Source organism: Heliconius melpomene, chromosome 19 (assembly GCF_056956725.1).
Source record: "Heliconius melpomene rosina isolate 202511_hmr_F chromosome 19, ASM5695672v1, whole genome shotgun sequence".
Lineage (NCBI taxonomy): Eukaryota > Metazoa > Arthropoda > Insecta > Lepidoptera > Nymphalidae > Heliconius > Heliconius melpomene.
In genome coordinates, this window is record NC_140407.1 from 12760058 (window position 1) to 12785362 (window position 25305).

At 35.5% G+C, this 25305-nt stretch overlaps 4 protein-coding genes across 9 annotated transcripts in view; all 4 read right to left on the reverse strand.

The window, feature by feature from the left end:
• Window positions 1-10207, reverse strand: part of Ufd4 (ubiquitin fusion-degradation 4-like) — a 37705-nt gene extending 27498 nt beyond the window's left edge. For 3 of the 4 annotated variants that reach the window (XM_085202620.1, XM_085202619.1, XM_085202617.1), the window contains exons 1-13: window positions 10017-10207; window positions 9334-9359; window positions 9071-9210; window positions 8492-8607; window positions 7912-8030; window positions 6862-7001; window positions 5646-5821; window positions 5344-5474; window positions 4372-4505; window positions 3924-4210; window positions 3619-3783; window positions 3146-3281; window positions 2453-2636 (exon numbers count right to left, since the gene is read on the reverse strand). In XM_085202620.1, coding sequence (XP_085058746.1) covers window positions 2453-2636; window positions 3146-3281; window positions 3619-3783; window positions 3924-4210; window positions 4372-4505; window positions 5344-5474; window positions 5646-5821; window positions 6862-7001; window positions 7912-8030; window positions 8492-8607; window positions 9071-9210 — 1728 coding nt within the window. In that variant the 5' untranslated portion in view covers window positions 9334-9359; window positions 10017-10207. The remainder of the gene's footprint in view (window positions 1-2452; window positions 2637-3145; window positions 3282-3618; window positions 3784-3923; window positions 4211-4371; window positions 4506-5343; window positions 5475-5645; window positions 5822-6861; window positions 7002-7911; window positions 8031-8491; window positions 8608-9070; window positions 9211-9333; window positions 9360-10016) is intronic. The other variant, XM_085202618.1, reaches the window with a different exon arrangement.
• Window positions 10208-12218: 2011 nt separating this feature from the next.
• On the reverse strand, window positions 12219-13532 carry Gpa2 (Glycoprotein hormone alpha 2). Its single transcript, XM_085203316.1, has 3 exons — window positions 13406-13532; window positions 13147-13313; window positions 12219-12479 (listed from the first exon to the last, which is right to left on the reverse strand). The coding sequence occupies exons 1-3, from the start codon at window positions 13491-13493 to the stop codon at window positions 12387-12389; spliced, it is 348 nt and encodes a 115-aa protein (XP_085059442.1). The 5' UTR covers window positions 13494-13532; the 3' UTR covers window positions 12219-12386.
• A 1402-nt stretch (window positions 13533-14934) lies between these two features.
• On the reverse strand, window positions 14935-17564 carry BBS8 (tetratricopeptide repeat protein 8). Its single transcript, XM_085203264.1, has 5 exons — window positions 17211-17564; window positions 16251-16502; window positions 15740-16164; window positions 15187-15361; window positions 14935-15102 (listed from the first exon to the last, which is right to left on the reverse strand). Exons 1-5 carry the CDS (start codon window positions 17490-17492, stop codon window positions 14977-14979), a joined length of 1260 nt encoding a protein of 419 aa, XP_085059390.1. The 5' UTR covers window positions 17493-17564; the 3' UTR covers window positions 14935-14976.
• A 472-nt stretch (window positions 17565-18036) lies between these two features.
• On the reverse strand, window positions 18037-24589 carry LOC146528829 (cytoplasmic dynein 2 light intermediate chain 1). 3 transcript variants are annotated; one of them, XM_085203169.1, is made up of 5 exons: window positions 24457-24589; window positions 19905-19987; window positions 19178-19529; window positions 18591-18841; window positions 18037-18237 (listed from the first exon to the last, which is right to left on the reverse strand). In XM_085203169.1, the coding sequence occupies exons 1-5, from the start codon at window positions 24587-24589 to the stop codon at window positions 18055-18057; spliced, it is 1002 nt and encodes a 333-aa protein (XP_085059295.1). In that variant the 3' UTR covers window positions 18037-18054. The 3 variants fall into 3 exon arrangements, with proteins under 3 accessions (XP_085059295.1, XP_085059297.1, XP_085059296.1); XM_085203171.1 differs by lacking the exon at window positions 24457-24589 and adding an exon at window positions 20457-20594; XM_085203170.1 differs by lacking the exon at window positions 24457-24589 and having other exon boundaries at window positions 19905-20141.
• Between the last annotated feature and the right edge of the window lie 716 nt (window positions 24590-25305).

The window sequence follows — 25305 nt, forward strand, 5'->3', positions numbered from 1 at the left end:
TATTGCTATTATTATTTAGTATGGCTATTATTGTTTTATTAGTATTTTTTTAAGAAATGTGGCATTATATTTAATTAGTTACAAAAATTTGTGACCAATAGTGAGTTTGTTCGAAAGAATAATTTTAACAATATTTTACAAATAAAGTGATAGTTTAGAAAATATGATATGATTGCTTGTTTTTATTTAAGATGATCTTTATATTTATATATTCTTCCATCATCCGAACAAACTATTTTTATAGAAAAATGTTAAAAAGTAACAAAAACTAAAAACTATTATACACAAATATTATAGCTAAACACAAACTGTAGATTAAAACATATTAAATGGAAGTATGCAAAGAAAGTTAAATAATCTAAGTTATAAAATAATATTTGATCTTATAATAATTCCTTTATTCAAAATTGTTAACACATAATGTAGAAATGGCATTTATACATTATAGCTAGATTTAAGATATTTTATAATTTGACGCGTTATGATTCAATCTGTTTATGTTTAAAAATATATCAAGGGCCACATTAGGATTGTGCAAAAAATCTAGGGTACATGAGTATATTTTCAATATGTTTAATGTTATGTAATATTCATAAAATATAATCGGATATCAATACAGTGTAAACTCTATACAACAACACTCAAGGACCACTTATTATGACAGAGAGACAAGAAATATATATTTGTCTTTTGTTTGCATGTTTAGGAGCAACTAAGAATATGTAGACTAAGATTTAGGCGATCTATCACTACCAAACAACAGTTTTTACGTGCATGGTAATCCATATATTCAGTACGCTTCACGCTGTATCCCGCACACACCAGGGTAGGCAGAGTGAATCTAGTAAATATTTTAATAGTAATTCTGACATCGCGTGTTGAGTGGTAGAAGTTTCACCAAAAAAAATAACATATAAAATGTTGCTAAGACGATGGTTAGCACTAATACAGTGCTAACCATCGGATCTCATGTAGAGCCAGGTTTCTTCTATGTACAATATTTAACTTCACAAACTCAACGTCTCAATCAAGGTGTGTAGCTTGTTAGTTTCGTAATATGGATATAACGTGAAAAATTTATCCAATAATATTAATATTGGATGATTTTTTCACGATACGCTATGTGGCGGTAATAAACGACTAAGCTTAAGTCTTAGATTTTTACTTAGGTGTAGTTTTAATAGAGTTTGGGAACAAAAACTATAACTACTTACTAACAGTACGAGGAACTTGGTGTCATCTTTTCAATATATTAGATGAAAATTATTTTTTTAGGATATAATAGTTGTATGAATTTGGTCTTAATGGTTTATATTTGTGTTTATTATTTTTATTGTGTATTTGTAGAGTTAGGGTTTGTGAAGTTAGAGAGCGTATTGAGATCGGATTTTTAAAGCGTAAGCCCTCGTCTTCATTACATTTTACACGATAATGTTTATGGTGGGTTTTCATTTCTTTCAATAAGTGATTGACAAATCCAGAAATAAATTACCACGACAATCTACTGGGGATGTGATGAGAAGAGGTGAATGGCAAATGGTTATTACCATATCGGTACATTGTTGAAGGTACGAATAAAAATGTATTATTATAATAACATTAAAATAGAACATAACATTAAAACTATAATAGTAGAGGTTTAATATTAAAAGTTTTTAACAGTGGTAAAGTCTGTATAGAAACACTCAGACAACTTTCCACTATCTAATTTAAAGGGGAGAATTTCTTGAAAATACTGAACTATGTATTTTTATTATTTATAGGAAGGCTAGCAAAATTTATGGAAGAACAGCTTCCATCGTCTAGTTTAGGGGAAAAGAAGTAAAAGTTTAAAGTTTTATGGTGTAAATAAAGATAGTTGCTCCAAACATACATTGTACAGATATAAAAAGAGATCACACTTAAAATAATTTTAAAAATATATAAGTAAAAAATAAACATTCTATTAAAAACAGATAAACCAATCAAAATAGATAGATTTTGACGCAGGAGCATGTCGTTAAATCAAATAACGTTATTTGAAGTTTTCACTGTATATAATTATTATACATAATAATCATGTGCCCTTTGTTGGGATCGATCACACCATCGTAACATTACCGCAGGCGGTCGTATATAGCGGCTGCGCAGGTAGCGCTGCGGCGGCCGCCGTCCCCAGCACTCGCCCTGGCCGCACAAACCTCGGTCTCAATAAATCACTAACAAACTTTCTAATAATTGTAGTCGCTACTTAACTGATATATTATAAATTATATATAATTAACATGATATCCAAATATTTTATAATTTGCTATATTTTTATTATTATTAGTACTACTACTACTACACTACTACGGACACTTGGTCCGCACTCTTTTTTGTTTTTTTATTATTTCTAATTTTCAATTTTATTATATGAATATCTTAAAATATATTTTCTAAATGTCGACTTATAAGGTAGGTGATTAATTACCTGCGCGTCCAGCACCTGCGCGACGAGGCGCGTGAGCAGGGCGGCGGCGCGCGGCGCGGACAGCGCACGCAGCAGCGGCGCGGGCGCGTAGTGCACCATCTTGCGCACCAGCGACAGGCACGCGCGCCGCACGCCCGCGCCGCCTGCGCCCACGTAGCGCGCGCAGAACACCGGCACCAGGCGCCTGCAACGAAAATACATATTATGCTATGAAGCTAAGTATACTTTTGTAGCTATAATTTCGCTACAATCACGAAGAAATTATATGGCCCAAAACGACACTTACAATCGTGGTATTATCTGACTTGTTACTGTGAATTCCATCTACTAATCATATTATTTTATACTCTCAAATAAACAAAAGCGTTGGGACATTCCAAGCTAAGACACACATTTTAAGCTGAGTGGGTGAACCACTCAGCTAGAAATGTTTAAAAAAGAAAGAACTGAATACTAAGTTCATAGTTTCCAATGAGTAGCTAAAATCTACTTTTTATATATGAGAATGAATGTTTGTTTCATTTTCACGGAAAAAGTAATGAACGAATTTAATTGGAACTTTACATTAATATAGCGTATACATGTAAATAACATATTTACACACACAAAAACTTTGTATAATTAACTATTATATAATAAGAAGATTAAGCGGATGAAGACACTTTTCTACCACTCGTATTATATACTACTTACTCTAAATATATAGCAGCCATCTCCTTATCTCCAGTTTCAGGAAAGTCTTCATCGTTAGACGAAGCAGGCGAGTTTTGATTACTCACTACTAACCATTCACCAGGACATTGTAATATCGCTGCTACTTCTCTGTGACCTGAAAATGTTTATATTTTTATTAAAGTTGAAATTACGATCATTGTTTCAAAAAAAATAGAATGATTTATAACACAGGTTAATATTTTTTCGTCACGTTAAACTAGCACGTAAAACGTTCAGTTCAAAAGCAGAAAGACCTAAGTGTTAGAACACTTCGTTCTCCTCAGCACACAACATATTATAACACACTGCAGATCGAGTGGTGGAACTCAACGACGACAGAGTAGATTGGAACTACCAATCCTTGCGAATCATCATGACATCTTATTATGTTAAAAGTAACTTTTCATACTATTTTATACAATATACAAAATAATAAAATGTTACATTTATACCTTGATCGTGTCTTTCTCTAGCTTTATCTAATGGAGTCTTGCCGTCTTCATCGCGAAGGTCTGCATTTGCGCCGTAACGAAGCAGTACTTTGGCGATGGCCGGTCTACCAAAGCATGCCGCATAGTGAAGTGAAGAACTTCGTTGACCACGGTTTACGTCTGCACCTGTTTCCAGCCAAAGCAAAACAAGTATTATTATTAAAATACACAGAATTAGAATTCGAATTTCTGTGATTATAATTATGTGTGTGAGTGTTCGTATGAAGTGTAGGTGTAACGTTATATCATGTAAAAGGTATAATAACCTTTTTCGCAGAGAAATTCAACCATCTCGCGGGTGCCAAACGCGGCAGCCCAATTGAGCAGTGTCTGGCCGACGTCGTCCGTGAAGTTGACGTCCACGGAGCCGGCGCTCACGGCCGACACCAGCGCGTCCGTGTCCTTGCCGCGGATGCAATCTATGAGCTGGCGGTGCGACTTGTCTCGCGTGCCCGCCCCGCCGGAGCTCTCACCGCCCGCACCACTCGCCCCACTGGCCCCACTAGCCCCACTTGCGCCGCTGCAGCTCGACGCTCCGTTGCGATTTGCACCCCTGTTACAATAGAGTATTACGCCTTTTTCTTAATATATGTCTTATCTCTATACTAATATCCTAACAAGACGCTAAATAAATATAACATTTTTATTCAATCAAGAATCAAGAAGTGCCACAAAAATGCATTATTTTTTTTTTTAAACGTTAATGTAACTTACGTCTGTATAGCATGCCGTCCTTCGCATAAGAGGACCAATAGCAAATCGACGAGTCGCATACATTCGAGGCACCATCGCTCGTCCGCCTGCACTGCTGCCTCTATAGCCGAACATAAATCCAACCTGACAAGATCCTAAAAAAAAATATTACATGTTATTTACATAGTACAAAACACCAGGTGGGCACACTTAGATTTTTGGAACTATGAAATGGATCGTAACGTGATTTTACAATACACATTTTGGGATTTCACAGTTCTCATATGCATTCTTCAAGTTACTTAGCAGTTTTTTTTTTATTATATTCTTGCTTATACTATAAACATAAGTTTGTAGTGTAAGCAAGAATCCGTACTATTGTCACCTTATACAATTTATTTTATTATTTTTTTTCTTTACATATTACTTAGAACCAGACTTATGTTATTATATACATATATTTCTATATTTATACACTATCTCCTTAAGAGAGTTCAGTTGTTATTAATTTCAGTTACCACTCGTTAACTTACTACAGTTCTACTTAGCAGTTGTAAGTATTTCTGTAGGGAGATTTTTAATAATTTCTGCAAGTCTATTCTAAAAATCTTATACAATCTCAAAAAGTATGATAATAACGCTTTTATTAAATATTTTTCTATCCTTGGTGTGGAATCTTTTTAAAATTTTAATAACATGGTACATGTATATTATATAAAAAAAATACGAAAGTTGTTGCAACCCACGCGGGTAAAACTGCCGAACACTGGTTATTGTACAAATACAAAATATTATTCATTCAAATAGATTATTGCAAGCCTGGTACGACTATACGACTGGTCCGTACGAAATAAGAGCTTAGTAGGTTTGGGAGGCAGTTTTTTTGGCAGCCAAATACAACATAAACATTATAGTTTTTATTTTTAGATATTTAAAACCTATACTTAATAATTTCAAATCCTGCAGAAATATATTAATAATTTATATACAAACATGTGTAATTTGTGCAGAGCCCCTACAGAGTGTTGACAGTAAGCTGACAGTCGTAGATACAGAAGGCATAAGACATTTGTCATCAGAGTTTTCTGTTGCTCCTAGTCGACGAACTAACTCTTGAATCAAACCTGCGAAGTACCATAGCATTATTGAGTTATATGACCATTACCTGTTGAGGCGGTCACTCGCCGAAACGGGTTACCACCAAAAAACGTTAATCATGGAACACACTTGGGCGAAGCCGCAAAACGAACACTAGTTTATTAAATATTTTGAGCCTAGAATACGCATAGACATACCATGTTCAGCGAGCGGTGCAGGATCAGCGTGAGCACGGGCAAAACGGTCAGCCAGCGAAGCGAAGCAGCGAAGAGCCGCGTCGGCCACACGCGCGTCGCTGTGCCGCAGGAGCGACGAAAGCGAGGACACGGCGTCGCCTACGCGAGCGTCGCCTGGCTCCATTTTACCGCATACTCTATGGAAAAATTCAAATTATTTCTTACTAGCTTTGTTTGCGTCTTCGGCCTTTTATGCTCTCCGAAGCCCCTGTCTCATTTATGCAACATTTTTCATTCCTACTTCACTCCTCTTGGTCGTATCGTGATAGCCTACAAAACATTTAATCGATCTATGGACTATCCAACACATACTCGTATTTTTGTGTTGCCGTATATATAAATTATAATAATAGTACTAAAAAAGGTATGCATGAAAACCGCTACCCTTCGATAATTTTTCGTTGTAACCCTTCGTTCAGGCTTACCCAATAGAGCAATATGTTTAAACAAAATCAAAAGTAATCTTTGAAAGAGAAAATCTTTGGCTGATGTTATTATGTTATTCCTACCTTTGTACAAATTAGTAGATGTACAGTAAAGCATATATAAATAAATAAAGTAATTATAAGGGTTCAATGCAATGTTATAGCATTGTAATGTAAAGTTCATGTTTTGAAGGTTAAAGATATTTTATTATTTGTCATTGATATATGGATAGAAGTAGAAGTATATGTTATGTTTTTATCAATGTACGTAATTTATATGTAATATAAGATTTCGTTTAGAGAGGATCGAGGGTTAATGTGTAGGAACTATCAAAAATATGAAATCTTAAAGTAGGATTATGGTCTATGGAATCAAATTTGGATGGACTGGCTATTAGGCGATTGCTAATGGATATCTGCCTTTACAATGGTGTTAAATTAGTTGACGAAAAATGACCGCTATCTGGTGGCAGAACAGTCATTTTGCAAAAAACTGAGCCAAGAGCGGTAATGCCCCAGGCACAACACTGACCTCCATAACAAGAAAAAGAATTCACCGTAATAAGAAACTTGTGAGCGTGTTTCCCGGCATAAAACCCCTGCGCTCAGCTGGCCAATAATGACAAGCCAGAGGTGGGGAATAGATTACAATTCCCTTCTCGATGTTTCCTTAGGTCATGGAGCTTGCCACTTCCCATCAGCTCACCACAAGCTGCCCAGAAAGCTTATTATTATTAAAAGTATATGTTTACCTGGAAACCACAGCCATAGCAGAGTGTAAGGTATCCTTATGTACTGAGGTTCCATGATGGGTTATGAAGTGTAATACTGAAGGTAAGCCACCCCCTTCCCACACTGCTCCAGCTTCACGAGTGCATACAAGTTCTAGCACCTTAAAAATGTTTAATAAATTTTAAAAAAATGTTCAATAAGTTAAAACAAAATGCTTTGCAAACATTTGCCTTTATACTGTACAGCATGGAAATAGTGTTAACACATTCCATTCCCCAATCCATGCACTGTCCAATTTTTGGTGACAGAACTCAACTTTGTCTTCTTGTTAAAATGAGGAAATGAAAATAATTCATTTCCTTGATTGAAAAAGAGGCTCTGAACTGTCACCTGTCACAGTGCCACAACAGCATCATTTAAAATATTAGTTATACTTTTTATTACTGAAGTGATGACTGTAAATAATTGTGCAGGTAAGCTCATGTTATCGGGTAATCTCATATACAATATTATTAACAATTTTTCATCGTAAAATCTGACAGCTTCGCTCAGTAACTTTATTTGTTATGTTATGTTAAATCTAAAATGGATAGAAAGATAAAAGCCGATCTTCATAGCCGAAAAGCAAAATGATGAGGCAGTAATCAAGAAATAAAGAATTGATTAAACTTGATGAGAAAAAAAACTGAGTTAAATAATTTAAAATTTAATTTGGTTTTAAAAATTACAGGAGGATGAGATTTAGTTACATTTTTTGTAAATATCAAGCAGCTTTTTAGTGCATTATTTTTCTTCATCGCAATATGGTTCAATGGATGTATTCATTAGCTCTGAATAAGTTTACCGTGTTTTAATAAACTATAACAAATATTGCTTTTCCGTAGAAGCACTGTTTTCGCTATTAACAGTGTCTTCATAGTTAATCATGGACAAGAAGCACAAACATCCAGTTGACAAAAACAGTGACAAAAACAAATAATATTGAACAATATCGAGACATGGACCACCCAGACACAATATTATTGACAATATGATTTTAATTGACAATATTATTGTACTATTATACTTACTTTTATACACTGTTCTGCAAGGTCCTTGCTAGTTCTATTATTTGGGTCGACTGTCAGCAATCTACTACAAATTGCTTTAACAGCACCTTCAATTGCTACAATTCTTCTTGTACATTCAGCTGCAACAAGTAATATGATTATAGTATTTATATAATATAATAACTAGAAAATACAGCAAAATTAAATAGCAATAGATATAAATAAGCAATACCATTGTAAGGTCACTGTGTTCAGTTATCATGGTGGAAGATTGCCTAACCATAACACAATGGTTGTGGTTTCAATCCCTACTCAATGAAGAGTGAATTATTTTTAAATTGTCCACATTTACATGGTCCGGTAAGACAAAGTTTGCCATATGTCAAAATTGAGCTGGAAGCAGAGGATGATCTCTACACTAGCTTCTCTTAGTCTAGTCCAGTTACAATATCACTATGTTCAAATGACTATAGGAGAAAATGTTAAGTTTTCCCATTTTTTAATATTGGGTTTCCCAGTCTACTTTACTGTATGCAGGATACAGCTTGAAGTTAAGTTAAAATGAAATTACTACAAAAGGCCTTAGAGCATGTATGTTTACCTGACACATCCAAGTAGTAAGTTATAGCCCTAGCTGTAACTTCTAGTACATTATCTGGAGCACATTCATCAAGGAATATTTTACATAATGCAGGTAAAAAAGTTCTTGGAGGACAGCTAAAAAATATATAATATGTAATATATTTTGATTTTAGTACATTACATATAATTAAAAAAAAACATGCAATTAGAATTTTTTGGAAAATAAATTGAAACTTTCCATCATTATTTTTATTGGAAAAGTTTTATGTTAAATAACTTAAATTGTAAAATATTTGTATATTAAGAAAAGAATTTTCATATTATATCTGCATATTAACACTGAACACAACTTCCTTGTTACAATGAAAATATGAATAGAATATTTCAAAGATCTTATTAGAATATTTTTGTTAAACATTTCTTAATAAAATAAAAAAATATGTGACTTTATATTTTTTATGTGTGATACACAAATATACAACATATAACTTCCATCCATGGATTTCTTTATTTATATATATTTTAATGATTACTCTCAAAGACCAAAAAAAACTGTTGATATTCTTAGACTAACTTTTAACATTGGCCCACACACTACCTTTCAAAACATCTGTCAACATTGTCTGACATTAGTAGCAGCATACATAGCTGCTCCAAGGCAATGAGCTGCATATCTCTTTCATCGCCTTGGCCAGTCAGCAGCCACTCCAATAATGTTTCAGGATCCACTTCAGCCATCTAATAGAACAACATAATCTGCATTATATACAAGCTTAAAAAATGATAACTGCACAAGTCATGTTCCCTTATAATTTTCTGATCATAAAAAATAAAGTAAATAAAAAAATAATGAACTCTTACCTTAAGGCCTTATTTAACAGACTTATCTGAAAACAGTTTTAAATACATTATAAGTGATAAAATAAAAAAAATTACACTTATATGGATCTTATCAAAGTAATAAAAAATATATATTATTCTTAACAATCAATATACCTTTGTTGTTACAAGACAGCAATTGTTATTAAGCAGTATTTTTATAAGAAAAATATAAAACATGATTTTAGTTGTTATTGTCATCATAATCAACCATCACTTGTTATTAATAGCTTATTTAAAAATAAATAACATTTTCACTATTGTTCGTATTAGATAATTATCATAAAATATTGAATCCTTTCTTCTTAAAGATAACATTTGAAATGTAATAATGTATTTTATATTTTTATTTAACTAATTTAAGGCAAACAGAAATGATTAAACTTTATCCTTAAAATGTACAATTTAAAAGTCGCAAAAAAATACCATCTATATCTAAAACAATCACAATTATAATGTAGGTTACTGTTCCTGTTATAATACGAAGAATAATGTACCTTTCTCTTTTGTGCATTTTAAAGACGAATATTAGGTTTCTATAAATTGATAAAGCGCAAAACTACAAAGACAAATCTTTTTACTTAACTACTGAAGTATTTCATAAAACGAAAACAAATATAAATTAGGTAAAATAAAATAATAGCACTGTAATGTCTTCCACTTACACTCAATGAGCCATGACGGTAGAGTGTTTTTCAAAGTTAACTTCACTAAATATCAGTTTTAAAACTTGCTATTCTAAAGAATGATACCTTATAAATCTAACATAATTCATTTACACGTAAATAAATTTTTGTAATAGTATAGCTAATTTCACATATCACTCGTATTCATCAACTCCAGAAAAAGTTCCACAGATTAAAAATTGTGTTATAAAATAAAACAAAATACCATTGACATATATTAGTCTGTGTTACCATATTAAATATATTTTTTCTCTAGCAGGATTCCTCTGGAAAAGAATTAGCTTTACATCTATAAAAAAAGTCATAATTTATTAATGATATTAGTAGCTAGTGTAACTTTAATTCTTTAGATTTATTGATAATTCTCTCTTAGTTTTTTTTAATCTCGATCAAATTAACAAATCTTCACACCTTTGAAAATAATACCATGTCCATAAAAACTAACTAAGAGCTTCTCTATGTTCTATATGTCGACGTAGGATTATAAATACCGTTAGTTCATAATTTTTTTCACGATATTATAATTTATCGATACGTTGTAGCGTTGTCCCTCATTGGTAGCTTTTAGTCTGGCCGTATTTGTACAATAATATTGTCAATAAAGTACGCATTGTCAATAATATTGTGTGTGTGTCTGTGGCCGGTTTGTCAATATTATTGTAAATTTCTAGAAATTCTGTTTTTGCCCAAACAATATCGTGGGGAGGGGAGGGGGAAGGCAGGCTTCAAAATTACTTAATTAGCTTCACGCTGTATGCCATACAGCAAGCAGCGTAGGCAAACGAAACCTTATATTTTATTTCCTTGAACGGGAATCGAACCCACAACTTGTCTCGTTTACAGTCACACTTTGTGTCCCTGGGCACGAATGACCTTTGTTAGTTGTAGTTCATGTAATAGTTGCCTTTTTTTAAGTAAGCTAAATGCAATAACTAAAGCAATAGCTTTCTAACCAGTTTAGGTGTAACACGTCCATATTGTATTGGCATTGGGTTCAAAATATGCCATTCGCGCAAACTCAAACCGAGCCAAACACCTCGTTTACACACATTCATAGACAATATACATATACTAGAGACACACTTTGTTAGTTCTGTTTTTTATGAAAATGATTTTTTTATGGGAAATTTGAAAACAATTTTATTGCAAATTTCACACCAACACCTTCTTCTTCTTCCTGGCATTAATCCCGGCTATTACCGGGGTCTGCCTTCCTACTTAACCTACTCCACTTTGCACGATCTTTTGCGTCCTCGGTGGTTAGACCATTGTGACCTCCCGCCATTTGGCCCAGGCAGCGCTTATCCGGCCATGGACATCGTGGTCGATGCCTCCAGACTCGTGCATAACGGATCCAAGGTACCTGAACTTCTCCGACTTAACGGCTGGCTCAGGACCTATAAGGATGGTGCTCGAGTCCCGGCTCCCGCAGGCCATGTACTCTGTCTTCGACACATTTAGTTTAAGACCGCCGTTCTCAAGCGTACCCTTCCAGAGGTTCACTTTACGCTCCAGCGTCAGTCGGTTCTCGGCAATGAGTGCTATGTCGTCGGCATACATCATCAGCCATGGAGGATGGTCCTGGATGTGAGCCGAGACAGTATCGAGCACTACATTGAATAAGAACGGACTAAGAGCCGAGCCCTGGTGAACCCCCACTGTAATCGGGAAGGGTCTAGTGTCGCCAACAGCAGTCCTAACCATAGAAGCGGAATCGTGGTACATGCCCCTGATAATCTCAATATAGGCCTCAGGGATCCCTTTGGATCGCAATGCCCACCAGATACACTGACGAGGCACACAGTCAAAGGCCTTCCGCAGATCTAAAAAGGCCACGTGCAGAGCTCTCCTTTTTTCCCTGTATGTCTCCATCAAAGTTCTGAGGGCGAAAATGGCGTCCATGGTGCTCGATCCTGGCTGAAATCCATATTGAGACTCAGAGACAGTACACTCTCGGCGGAGCCTGAGGTCGATCATGCGCTCGAAGAGCTTCATGGTATGACTCATAAGCTTAATGCCCCTATAACTACCACAATCACAATTTCACACCAACACCATCATCAGGTTATTCTTGATACTGCAGAACTTAATAAAGTAGGTCCCTACATGTAATTCCATTGCCCATGCCACACAAACTCCTCAATTTTAAGTTGAAAATAAAACAAATCATAAAAACACCATTCACTGGATATGTTTTATTAAGATTACGGTATATTTACATAGCTGCAAGTTACATTTTACGAAGTCACATTTTTATTTACCTAATTAATGTTTAAACATCAATTTTAAAAATTATTGTTCTCATTACTAATGATTTTGTATAGATCTTCTGAATTTTAGTCTTACTACTTACTCCTTTTGACAATGATAGCATGCACAAGATACAGCGGACTTAAATATCAGGTTCCTCTCTCCATCCAAGCATAACACTTTAACTGGTATCTGAAAAATAACATTCGTAATTCACAAGACTAAGTGTTACACCTACATCCAACTCCCCAAAAAAAAGCTCATGCCAATTTTCAAATCCCTAAGTATATCATAATTAGTATCTAATATATTTTCGAGTAGTTTTATGTTATGCTATAACTCTTAACAGGATTCCAAGAGGCGAAAAGACTTGAAACCAGTTCATTCAAGTACATTCAAAGTTATGAAACGCTAAACCCTTTTAAACATTTCTAAATCTTTAAGTGTTATTATTATGAAAGTAGCATATCTTTAAATAAAAAAAAATCTCACACCATATAAATTTATGTAGATACTGTTATGATCCACAATTCTCATTAATATAAGAAAATGTCAATATAATAAACAGATATGAGATATGTATATAAAAGCTTTTCGTTACCGCGCGATTCATAGATAAAGCACAGACGAAACTACTGGACTTAGTAAACGTAAACAAAGATACGGCGAGCACTACTTATACTTTATATATAAAGCGATTCGTTATAGAAGCCGTTATATAGGTCGTCATAAGAAAAAATCCAATACACTTTTTTATTTTTGGTATTATATAGGTACATACAAACATATGGTAACTAATGGTACTTCCTTGCCATTTATATAAGGTACCTTCTTCTATACAATAGAAAGATACACTTACATCTTCAGATTCCATGATGTTGCAACATTGCCCTAAAGAGGTTACAGGATGCCGTTTAAATCCCAGCATAATGCTTGGTAAAGACCAAGATTCACAGTATCCACGACACGCATTTGTAGTTATTTCAAATTTAAGGCAATCTGGTATTGTTATGCTTTTCTTGTGACCTACGATTTGATTTAAATTGATAAGGTGATATATCTTAGAAAAATAAAAAATCTTACATATTTTTATTTATTATAAAACTATAGGTACATACCTCTCACGTGACAACCAGGCCGTTTCCATGATTCAGAGGCAAATAAATGACTAATAGATAAGAAGAATATTAAGGATTTCAAGAACATTGTGTTTGTCTTAGGTTTAGCTATGGTCTGCTATGACTGAAATCCTTTTCCATATTTATCCGTTTTATTCCTGTTCTTTCAGAATATATGCAGGGTATGGAAACCTGTGGTTTAAATAAAAATATATAAGACAACGTTGTAAATATACGGGCCACAAGGGTGTGACTGTAACGCGACAGTTGTGGGTTCAATCAAAAGAATATTTTCATTTCTTCACTCTGGCAAAAGCCACTCAACACGTAAAGCCTCGAAAAATTCGGAAAATGGGGGACGGAGTGTCTTAATATTAGGTTCCCTGTGCCTGCCTGTTGTGTGTGGGATACAGCGAGAAGCTGATTTAATTTTTTAAAATTATATTCTAACTAAAAGGTAATGTAAGATATCGTTACCCAAAATGTTAGAGTTGTTATACTTATGATTTTTTTTATTCGATTTCATAAACTTCTTCGTTCTCTTAATTTATGTTCTAACATAGCTCTTGTACGTATAAAAAGCAAAGATTTTCAGATAATATATATATTTTTAAGTTTTTTTGCTTTGTAAAGATAATAAAGCTTTTCTTTCATTTTTCATAAAACGTTTACAACCTCTGAAATATTAACATAAAAGCGCTATTGTTTCTCGAACGTTTAAATACACTCCATTAAATAAGAATAGCACTTTTAATTATCTGTAACAAATGATAAGTAGATATGTATGTAGGTAGATATGCAACATTTTTAATGGTAAATTAAATATTTAATATTTTCATTTCCTCGCTTTGGTAAAGAGGCAAAGCGCGGCGTTGAGTTCCACTCAACATGCAATGCCGCCGGAATTTCAAGGAAAGTGAGGAATGGAAGTGTTTTAATGGGAACGAATTATCTTAACACTAGGTTCCTAGGAACCCTCTGACTATCTTGCTATATGCGGGATACAGCGTGAAGCTAAAATAAATAGATACGTAGTTATAAGTATCAATAACTTCATTCACTTAATTCCAATTTTCTTTATTTTGAAGTTGTAATATTATTTCTACGCTTACTTTTTGTTTAAGTTTATGGAAAAGTGTGAACTTTTAAAAAGTTTTAACTTTTACACAAACTTAACCAAAAGTTAAATCATTTTATTTCTTATTTATCATTTTATTAAAATATTTCTTTTTATTACAAGTAACTATTTAAGTACATTGGGTAATTGTATGTGTATTTACTTACCTAGTGTGTCTCTACCTATAATATTTTGCGACTAAATACTTATTGAGTGATAGGTAGTTTTTGTGCGTTTTAGCTAGAATTCGTTGACACGACAAATATGCCTACTTAAGTAAGTATATCTGCCATTAGTAACCTAAGTATGTGTAGTCTAAAATTATTATACATACCCTAAATATACGATAAAAGCATAGAAGGATAATTATAGTGTAAGTAATACATCTTCTATAGAACCAGTATTTATTAAAAAACAATATTTACAATATTTTTTATTTAGGTGCTTTGTGCCTTCAGATTTGATGCACGGACGGACGGCGCAGGTCCATCGCTCGTAATGCGCGACGAGCGTGTTCGTGTTCATAAGTAGCTACACTTGTAAGAAGACAGCGTCGGGCAAGTGTTATGTCTCCAGTTGACTAGAAATTTAAATACCTAATTTATTACATTTTCATGTATTATAATATGCGTTTCAACAGAAAATAAATGATATAAATTATTACCAAAGCAACATGGGCTAAGTTAAACCAGATATCAGAACGGGATTCGGGACTCATAGCATAATAAATAGCTTGTCTAAAACACGGCAGGATTAGATCCCATTGATTGCAGTAGAGACAACACAGTCCTAAATTATTATAAATTTCAGGGCTCGGTTCTCCCATAGCCAGTAATCTCCTGAAAATCATAATTACATACTCTACTTAAATTTAAAAGAAAAAATAATGTTTACACGAACATATAAAATATCTCTAGATAAGCTCATGTCTGTAAATATGGAAAGAAAGTAAAATTATCGTGACCAAAAAGCCTTATTTTATAATTTTTGGCAACCTAAGATATCTACGAGTAGGTATGTTTTTATATTTCATTTAGTATCTTTCTTTTTCAGGCTACTGCATAATAAAGTAGAAAGAGCAAACCGAGTGTTAAGACACTTCATAAATGGTATAGAATCATTTCTTAATATTTATGATTTTTTTTTATATATCTAATATAAATAGTTACACAGCACATGCTTATTTGTAAATCCATCCATACTATTTGGTATATTACCTGTAGTACCTCAAGGCAATTTCTGGTTGATCATTATAAAAATTGTACATCGCAATATTAGCTATAGCTTCCATATTTGTCGGATCTTGAATTGCAACCATTCTATAATAATTAACAGCTACTAAAAAGTTACCTAATTGCTCGTGCACACGTGCTTGCTCTAATAGTAATGGTATATATTCATGAAAAACAGAAAGACCTTGTTTACAGATTTCAATAGCTGAAAGAGGTTGATTTAGGCCAATGTACATAGAGATTAGTCTTAAATATATAGATATGTGTTTATTCGTTTTTAGAGCTTGACGTAAACATTCTTCCACATTTCTATACATGCCAAGTGATTCATAGCAACGAGCAAGTGAAAAATTCCACCACCAGTCGATAGTGTTATCTGCTTTCTGAGCCTGAAAAACAACTTCCATAGCCTGTGGAAAATACTACAGTAAATAAATTGTATCAATAGAAATTAGTACCTATGTAAATTAATTAGTTGAGGACATTAGTAACTAACCTTCCTGACATTACCTTCACAATAATAAATATATTCAAATAAAGTTTTCGCAGAAGGAATAAACAATTTGTCATTTTTGCTTAAGAATCTCAAAGTAACTGGCGCATCTAAAGCAAATGAAGTGCCGCCAGCTAGGGCGGTCGCGGCACGAGATGCTCTCGATGCGGTATGTAAAACAGTACGTGCCGTACGAGCACGTGCAGTATTTGTACCGGCTCGAGATTTGATTCTCGCTGTCGTTGGTATCCCATCCTGAAAACGAATATGCAGTATACATACAACAGCACAAATTGATTAAAAAGTATTTACTACTACTTTTTAAATTAAAAATCATTTAAAAAAAAATAAGATAGCATAAACATTATATCTATCGATTAATTAAGATAGAACAAACATTCATTACATGTTAATTAAGCGTATTAATGTTACTAATACTTATTTCCATCGGTTAAAATTTAATGTTTAGTATACATATAATATATCTGGAACCACTAGACGGATTTGAATGATTTATTTTTTCTTGTTTACCCATTAATCCTACGAGGACATATAAAAGATATTGAAGACTAGCTATAATATAAAAAGTAAGAAAATGTTAATTAATTATTGTGGGTGAGGAGCACTTTCTTATGACAAAAGAAAGCCAAAACCCTGCTAAACTTTATAAAATAATCCTTGCAAAAATTTTAGCATGATGAGCATTTCTTGTATACATGTGGAAATTGTAAGTCTGGAACACGTCATGTGGCATTCCAGTCCATTGACTATGATATTCGTAACTATAAAAAATAAGCGCCTTTGGCTTCAATTATAAGTATAATTCAATCTGAGTGTTTTATTTATATGGAACAAGTGGAACTTCTAGAGACCACCTACACTATACCTACCTACATATATGTAATCTTATCAAAAAATACTTTTATAAGAAGTAGGCTTGAGCTTTAAATTTGATATACCTACCTGTATATTTTGCGAAGATTTGGCAGCTCTCTCAAACGATGTACCAGGACGTGGTGTTTTAGCTACAGCTGTTGAAGTTAAGTCATCTTGTTGAGGATAAAAGCACACCTCTTCATATGCATTACCAACTATTTTGGCCAGAACAGTCATCGCACGCATACGTATATACTCAATCATTCTGTCATTTCTATCCTGCAACACTATGTCGCATAGTTTTAGGCATTTATCAAATTGTCTTGTTTTATACAAGTTTAAAATCTTATAATCAGTGTCCTTTTCCATTGTAATAAATAAATTCTGGTGTTTGTATTGCGACGTTGCTAAGAAACGTACCAAACTTTAAGCAAGTCTAGCGTTCTACCTACGAGTAATACCAAAATAAGACCAGATATCAGATAAGTATCTGCTAAGATTGTATTTACATCTTTAAAATTGTATTATGATCTCGGTAGTAATTTCCAGTCTCACAGTCATTTCTTCCAAAGTCAGTCAATTTGTCCATTTGGGTATACTTAATGGGATTTTTTAATCTGATCTGATACAAATCTCTCAATAATAACGAGAAATATATTTAGCTACCCTAAAAGTATCACTCGCGATCAATAAATATATATTATTCAAAAGGCGGCGTTGAGTTCCGCCACTCAACACGCAATGCTTCGTTTTTTGGAATATTTATTTTATTTACAGTTGATGAATTTATTTGAAAATAAATGAAAATTAAATTAATTTAACATTATTTGAGGTTTTAATAATATCGAGTTAGGAAGTTAACAATTAAAAGTATTAACTTTTAATTGTTCATTAAAATACAATTCAGTAGTTTTGCAGGACTGTATTTCACTTATTGTAACAAAATCAAATAATCATCAATACATGGATCATATGTTTCCATATTTCGAAGTTCTTCATATTTTAGTGATGCCAATGAATCCAATATTGGTTCTGGATGGCTTCGTGGAAGAGATTTAACTTCTTGTTTCACTTCTGTCTCCGGGACTATGCGAGTATAATGACGATCCCTTATCTGAAATTATTAAAGGATCATATATTATCTACTACATATATTAAATTTTCATAAGTTTTCTATAAAAAGTATTTCTCTTTCTTTAGTGTGTTAAAAAAACAGAATAATAATACTAATTTTACTTTTCAAAGTGGAGTAGACTGTAAATAAATACTGTTACTGTAAGTGTGACGTTAAATAAATTATTGTTTCCCTGTTCCAGTAAAATAAACGCGGGATGGTTCGAACGCGGTGTTCCATATAGGAAAAATTCTACGTAGGTCTCAGAAATTTTCGTTTAAATATAAACATAAAATAAATAATAGTTTGCCTTTGTATTAAAGATGAAAAATAATAAGAGCATAAATCTGCACCTGTTCTATTGTACAGGCTGGCAATCCAATGCTGTCCCAACTATCTGTACCTTTTGCTATCAATAATGGCTTATTATAGTTTATATTTTTTTCTTTAAGAGCAGTTCCATTTCCGAAACCAATATCATGAAATATCTCCTTTGCTCTCCTTACTAATTGAGCTTCTTTAGATGAATAAAAAAATATACTCGCATTGTATACTAAAGCGAAACTTCTTATAGTTGTACATATGTGTTTTCTTATTTCGCTATCTGAAATGAGAAACATGATAGCTTTTAAGGTTTTTTTTAAATATTTAGTGTTGCGGTGAGACAGGGTGAGTGGTCCGTGACCTTCAAACAATAAAGATGGTTCATTTTAAAAAACTTATATATAAAAAGATGATTTCAACGCTAAAATCAAGAAAGTTTGGCCATTTTTTATTAAATAACATTTTCTTATCTGCAGATAAAAATACTAACTGTTTTCATATATTACCTATATACCCAATATTTAAATACACGACATATTTTCATTAAACCTTGCACACCACCACACTACCACAGTAAGTAGAGCTAGACAATACTAAAAAAACAATTCCAACATACCATAATTTTTAAATAAATCATATTTTCCTCCAATAATAATTAATTCAGGAAGTATTGATTTATCTGCATAAGTGTCTTTCATTGTTTTGACGCATGTTTCCATTGTGGTCCATAAGGCTTTTATCTTACTTAAATCTAACACTATACAATAATAACATGTTCCTTGTTGTGGTATCGATGGCAATACGTTCCGTAACATTTCTAATCTGCCTCCGTATTCCCACACATGACAAATAACTCTTTCTATTGTTTGTTTTTGAGAAGATTTTCTACCAAAAGAATATTCCAGAACGAGTGTTTCTTTGGGCACATCAGATTTTTCTAAAAAGTTGTGTAATAAATTTGATTTCCCCTAAAACAGTAGAGGTAGCTTAAAAAGTTGGTTCTACGTAACATGTATATTTTTCTATACTTATTTGAAAAGTTTGTTTGGTTGAATGCCTTATTCTCAGGAGGTAAATACATACCAACTGGTTTGGATTGAAAAAGTATTGGATTTGGTTCATTTATCGAGCAAAGCTAAGCTTTATAGCTTTAGATCTGTTAGCTAAGATTAACGTTAGATCGTTTCTATGAAAGTAATCCACCGTCACTACGTTCACTCGCGCACTTAGAATTTATCAGACTCGAGTACTTAGGTAGTTATTTTCATTTGACCACGGGAGCAAAGCCGTAACCATAACCTAGTCTATAAATATTATGCGAAATTAAATTGAACTCTACTCACCGCAGATTTGCTGCCGATGGTAATTATAGTACGAGAATTATCATCAATCATATCATTTGTATGTGATTTTACTATATCCTCGGCTAAATCAGGTACAGACATATTAATTTAAAAATCAAACAAAACTTTTTTTTTGATGTTAAATGGATATTTGTTTCTTTTTTAGTTGCTAGGAAACAACACCTACACATATGAAGCTATAGCCTATTAATAGGTAAACCTATAATAACTATAATATACTCGAATTTAAAAATCACGACGGCTTATAAATCTACTAACAATTTTAAGAGAAAGAAATTTCAATAAATGGAAATTTCTCAATATAACTTTAATAAACTAAAACATATTATGTATAAAAAAAACAAATATATGATTATTATAATAAATTATAATATGATAGGTAATTGAGGCCAGTCGTGGCGCAGAGGTTGTGGGTTCGATTCACCCACTCGAGGAAATAAAATATTTAATATTTTCGGTCTAGTGTCGACGCAAAGCGCGTCGTTAAGTTCTCAACATGCAATTTCCGGAATTTTATTAATGGGTACGTACCTATAGTATCCTGATTTGGTGGTAATGGGAAAGAACGCTCTTTGAAAATTTTTTATTATTGAGTTTTGTAATCGGTCCATAAATGGTGGATAAATAAATATAGTTAATGAATATAGACATCCTTTTCGATAAAAAATCGTTTAATAGATTTTTTTTTTTTTTATGGAAGAAAGACAAGGCAAACGAGCGTTCGGGTCACCTGATGATGATCACCGCCGCCCACGACCCCGTGCAGCACCGGAGGAGCTACAGGTGCGTTGCCGGCCTTTAAGGTGCAGATAGACGCGCTTTTTGAAGGTACCCATATCGTACCGACCTGGAAACACTGCCGCGGGTAGGCCATTCCACAGTTCGGTGGCGCGTGGAAGGAAATTTCTACGAAACCGCACAGTAGTGGAGTGCCACGTATCCAGGTGGTGTGGATGGTATTTAAGTTTGTGACGTACTGTGCGGTTGGAAAATTCGGCGGCAGGTAACAGGTCGAACAGTTCTTCAGAACACTCACCATGAAAAATGCGATAGAGAACGCACAGCGAGGAGACGTTTCTACGCAGAGCCAAAGTGTCAAGCCTTTCACAGCTTACTGGGTCCTTAATGATTCGAACAGCTCTACGTTGTATGCGATCAAATGGGTCAAGCTGATACTGGGGTGCACCAGCCCAGAGATGAGAACAGTACTCCATGTGTGGCCGAACCTGGGCCCTATATAGGGCCAATCGGTGTTTTGGCGTGAAGTACCGTCTCGCTCTATTGATGACCCCCAGTTTCTTCGAGGCCAACTTGGCCTTGCTTTCCAGATGATCGCGATACTGGCAGTCACTCGAAACATTAAGGCCCAATATGCAAACCTGTGTCTTCAGGGGGTTAAATTGGACCAGGTTCTTTTCACCCCATGAAGAGACAATCTCGAGGGACGCCTCAACAGAAGACACAAGTTTATTTCGGTACTGTTCAGCGTTTTCCCGAGAAAGACTTGCGCGGCCGGAGTAAACAGCGTCCACCGTGCTGTCATCTGCATAGCAATGAATGCTAGAATCTTCCAGCATGTCATTGATATGCAGAAGATACAGCGTGGGGGACAGCACGCAGCCTTGGGGAACGCCAGCGTTCACGGGCATATGATTGGAGCAAAAACCGTCGACAACGACCTTGATGCTGCGCCCAGTGAGAAAGTTGGCGATCCACCTGCATAAGTTCTCGGGAAGCCCATAGGATGGAAGTTTGGCAAGGAGCGCTCCATGCCACACTCGATCAAAGGCCTTCGCCATGTCCAAACTAACTGCCAGGGCCTCTCCCTTGCTTTCAATAGCCGCAGCCCAACGGTGGGTAAGGTAAACCAGAAGATCACCGGTTGAGCGACCATGGCGGAAGCCATATTGACGGTCATTAATCAATCGGTGATCCTCTAGATAAACCAAGAGCTGGCTATTGATGATGCTCTCCATGACTTTTGAGAGTAGGGAGGTGATGGCAATAGGCCTGTAGTTAGATGGATCGGATCCATCGCCCTTCTTCGGGATCGGGTGGATAAGAGCGCTCTTCCATGAATCTGGGACTACGCCGACTGAGTAAGAGTGCCGAAACAAACGCGTTAGCACCGGTGTCAGCTCAGGAGCACAAGAACGAAGCACTAAGGGGGAGATGCCATCTGGTCCGCTCGACTTATGGATGTCCAAAGAGGACAGAGCTCGCCTTACAGCTTTTTGGTTGAACTTAACCTCAGGCATTGAGCTCTGGCACCGCGGGATGGTCGGTGGCGTTGATCCTTGGTCATCCAAAGTCGAGTTCGAGGCAAAGAGAGCGCCCAGGAGATCGGCTTTCTCCTTCGCCGTATGGACCAAGATGTCATTCCCCTTGCGTAAAGGCGGAAGCGAAGGCTGGCTGAAGTTGCCGAGTGCCGCCTTTGAGAGCGCCCAAAACTGGTGAGTTCCGGACGGGTAGCTCTCAATCTTCTCGCCGATTTTGGCGATATGCTGGGACCTTGCTTTGGCAATTTGCCGCTTAAAGGACCTAGAGGCCCGGTTATACTCTCTTTTTGAGGCTTTCACCTTCGGATCCTTAGTAACCAGTGCCTCGGCCCAGATTTGATATGCCTCGCGTTTGCTAAGGGCAGCAAGTTTGCAAGACGTATCAAACCAAGGCTGTGACTTGCCACCGATGGGCACTACAGTGCTAGGAATGTAAAGTTCCATGCCCTGCAGAACCACGTCGGCAACAGCAGCGGCACAGGTACTAGGATCATCAGAAGAGAAGCAAACCGGTCCCCAGGGATAAGATGAGTAAAATGTACGCATCCCATCCCAATCTGCTGACTTGTAGTGCCAAACGCGACGAGTTGCGGGTGTTCTGCGACTGCCGCGCTGAACGGGCACGACACTCCGTACCAGGCAGTGGTCAGAAGACCCCAAAGGAGCATCGACGACCACCTGGTACTGTTCCGGGTGCGAAGTCAGCAGAAGGTCCAATAAGGAGGCATTGTGGTTGTCCACGTCCGGGAGTCGCGTAAGCGACTCGACCAATTGGGACAATCCATTCGCCGTAGCAAGGTCAAAAACGGCCCTCCCAGCGTGGTCGGTGGTGCGTGATCCAAGCCAACTGGCATTGTGCGCGTTAAAATCGCCAAGTATCACGACCTCAGCAGAGGGGATCTGTGAGAGCATATCGTCGATGGCCGATTGCATGTGCTCCATGAGCCGATCCGTTTCCGCATTGCCACTGTGGGACCTGTAAAGGCATGCGTAGACTCGGGTTCGATCGTCCGAGTCAACACGGAGCCAGATAGTCGACAGGTCCCGACCTTCAAGATTAGCAAGACGACGGAAACTCAGGTCCTCCCTTACGTACACAGCGACCCCGGCATGAGGCATAAAGTTGTGTTCTATTTTATAGCCGGGGTATTGGAGGTAGGCTGTGTCGCTCGGTCGGACAATTTGAGTCTCCGTCAGAAATAACAAGGCCGGCCGTGCCGGCTCAAGATGGTAGTGGACGGCATTCAGATTGGAGTGAAGACCCCTGATATTGGAAAAGTCCACGTTTAGTGTGGTAGGGGTTGCCGTGGGGCGTACGTCTCGTTTGCCTTGTTTGCAATTTGGTCTTGTGCGCGGTACGTTGCCCTCCCCAGAATTCGAAGGGCAGCCTGAGCTTGAGGACTCAGGGAGGGATTCTCCAGCACCGGAGGTGCTGGTACCCTCCTGGGGTAGATTCTCTTTATGTGCCGCTTTCATATTCCAGGGAGGGGTGGGGGTTGGGCTCCGGAGCCCGGCATTACCTAATGCGAAACGCAGTGGCATAAAGCCACTACTTAACGCCGGTTTTAAATGCCGGGGGTGGTAATGATCCGGTCGAGTCTGCCCAAACGTGTTGCCATTGCTGGCGACGTGACTCTACCACACGTACTTTAGTCGCCTCTTACGACACCATCAGTACCAGGGTGATCCTATTCTAGGCCGGGATCACACGGACTAACAGCCGACTGTTTGATTTGCAGATTTATATATTCCCAGCGAAGCCAAAACAGTGTATAATGTAAAAATAATTACTTTGCCCCTTTATTATTTGCCCGTACACCATATCGACTAAAAGTTGGTCAAGGAATTAATTAAAAGATACCTTCGGTTCCTAACATTGTATTTCGGAAATTAAATCAAAAATGAATGAATCACAAATTCCAATTCGAAATATTCCTGATTTAAATAAACTTTTATAAGCATGATTGAAATGAATCAACATAAAGCAACCACCGCCTCACCGGCTGCCTTCCAGTAACTCAAAAATTGCTGTTGTCAATGTCAATGTTACAATTTAATTATTATTTATTACATCTACAGCTATTCTAAATGAGATTCATTCAATTGATATTAATTCCTTAAATGTTATCCAATAAATATTTCTAAAACAAATTTACTTGTTAGTAAGAAAGAAAACATTACAGAATTTTATTATGGACACCCTATTCTATGACCATAGCAGATTTATTAACTTTTTGGATGCAATACTTAACTAGGCATTGCAAGTTTGACTTTGTTTCTTGTCCCTATTGTACATCTGTCTCTGTCTTGTGTAATACTATTGTATATGCCTGAGCCTCTTCTTGACACCATCAAACATGAAATATACATAGGTTGTTTGTACATAAATTTATTCAAATAAGTAACTAAAAAAAAAGGCAAATTTATTCACTATTTTTATAATATCTACTTTATTATTGAGAGCATGAGAGTAATTTTGGCATATTAACATTAAAATATTTAATTACCTAGAAATAAAAGAAATACATTGTTATTTATCACAATGTTAATCTGCTTCATGTTTATTATTATTATAGAATTATTAGGAAATTAAATTGGTTTACTTACAGTATCAAACAATTTATTTGCAATCACCAATCAGTTACATTCAGTACTTTTAGCAGATGTGATGTGCTTTTAGATTTTGTACAGAGAGTATATACTCTAGCTGCGACTTGTTGTCTGTACGAAAGCTATATATATTAAATTGTGCTTTGAAGGTTCACAGAGCTGTAATTTTTCAAACAACCTGGAGCAACCTAACAAAAGGAGGTATGTCCCAGCTTATACTCCTCTTATGAAAACTAAATTTGGTAACCATCATTTTGCAAACCAGTCGAAGTGTTTATATAATGCAATAAACATAATATTAACACACACACACACACACAACATTCAAACACACACACACACACATACACACATACCCAACCACACACCACCCACGAACAGACAAACACATGCACACGTTTTAGCTTAAATTGATCAATATACATAAATTTAGTTATTTATTATTATTGTTTGTTTTCTATATATTTTGTATTGTAAAGTAGCTATAATTA

Excerpts from the sequence above, each read along its gene's own strand:
- Gpa2 (XM_085203316.1), bottom strand. The coding sequence starts at position 13,493 with ATGTTCTTGAAATCCTTAATATTCTTCTTATCTATTAGTCATTTATTT. Across the intron at positions 13,314-13,405 it reads GCCTGGTTGTCACGTGAGAG|GTCACAAGAAAAGCATAACA; the intron begins GTATGTACCTAT and ends ATCAAATCGTAG. Across the intron at positions 12,480-13,146 it reads ACATCATGGAATCTGAAGAT|ATACCAGTTAAAGTGTTATG; the intron begins GTAAGTGTATCT and ends GTTATTTTTCAG.
- BBS8 (XM_085203264.1), bottom strand. The coding sequence starts at position 17,492 with ATGGAAAAGGACACTGATTATAAGATTTTAAACTTGTATAAAACAAGA. Across the intron at positions 15,362-15,739 it reads ATTGCCTTGAGGTACTACAG|GAGATTACTGGCTATGGGAG; the intron begins GTAATATACCAA and ends TATGATTTTCAG. Across the intron at positions 15,103-15,186 it reads ACTTAGCCCATGTTGCTTTG|TCAACTGGAGACATAACACT; the intron begins GTAATAATTTAT and ends TTAAATTTCTAG.
- LOC146528829 (XM_085203169.1), bottom strand. The coding sequence starts at position 24,589 with ATGTACAAACAACCTATGTATATTTCATGTTTGATGGTGTCAAGAAGA. Across the intron at positions 19,988-24,456 it reads AGTCAAACTTGCAATGCCTA|CCGAGGATATAGTAAAATCA; the intron begins GTTAAGTATTGC and ends TACCTGATTTAG. Across the intron at positions 18,842-19,177 it reads TGATTTATTTAAAAATTATG|ATAGCGAAATAAGAAAACAC; the intron begins GTATGTTGGAAT and ends TTCTCATTTCAG.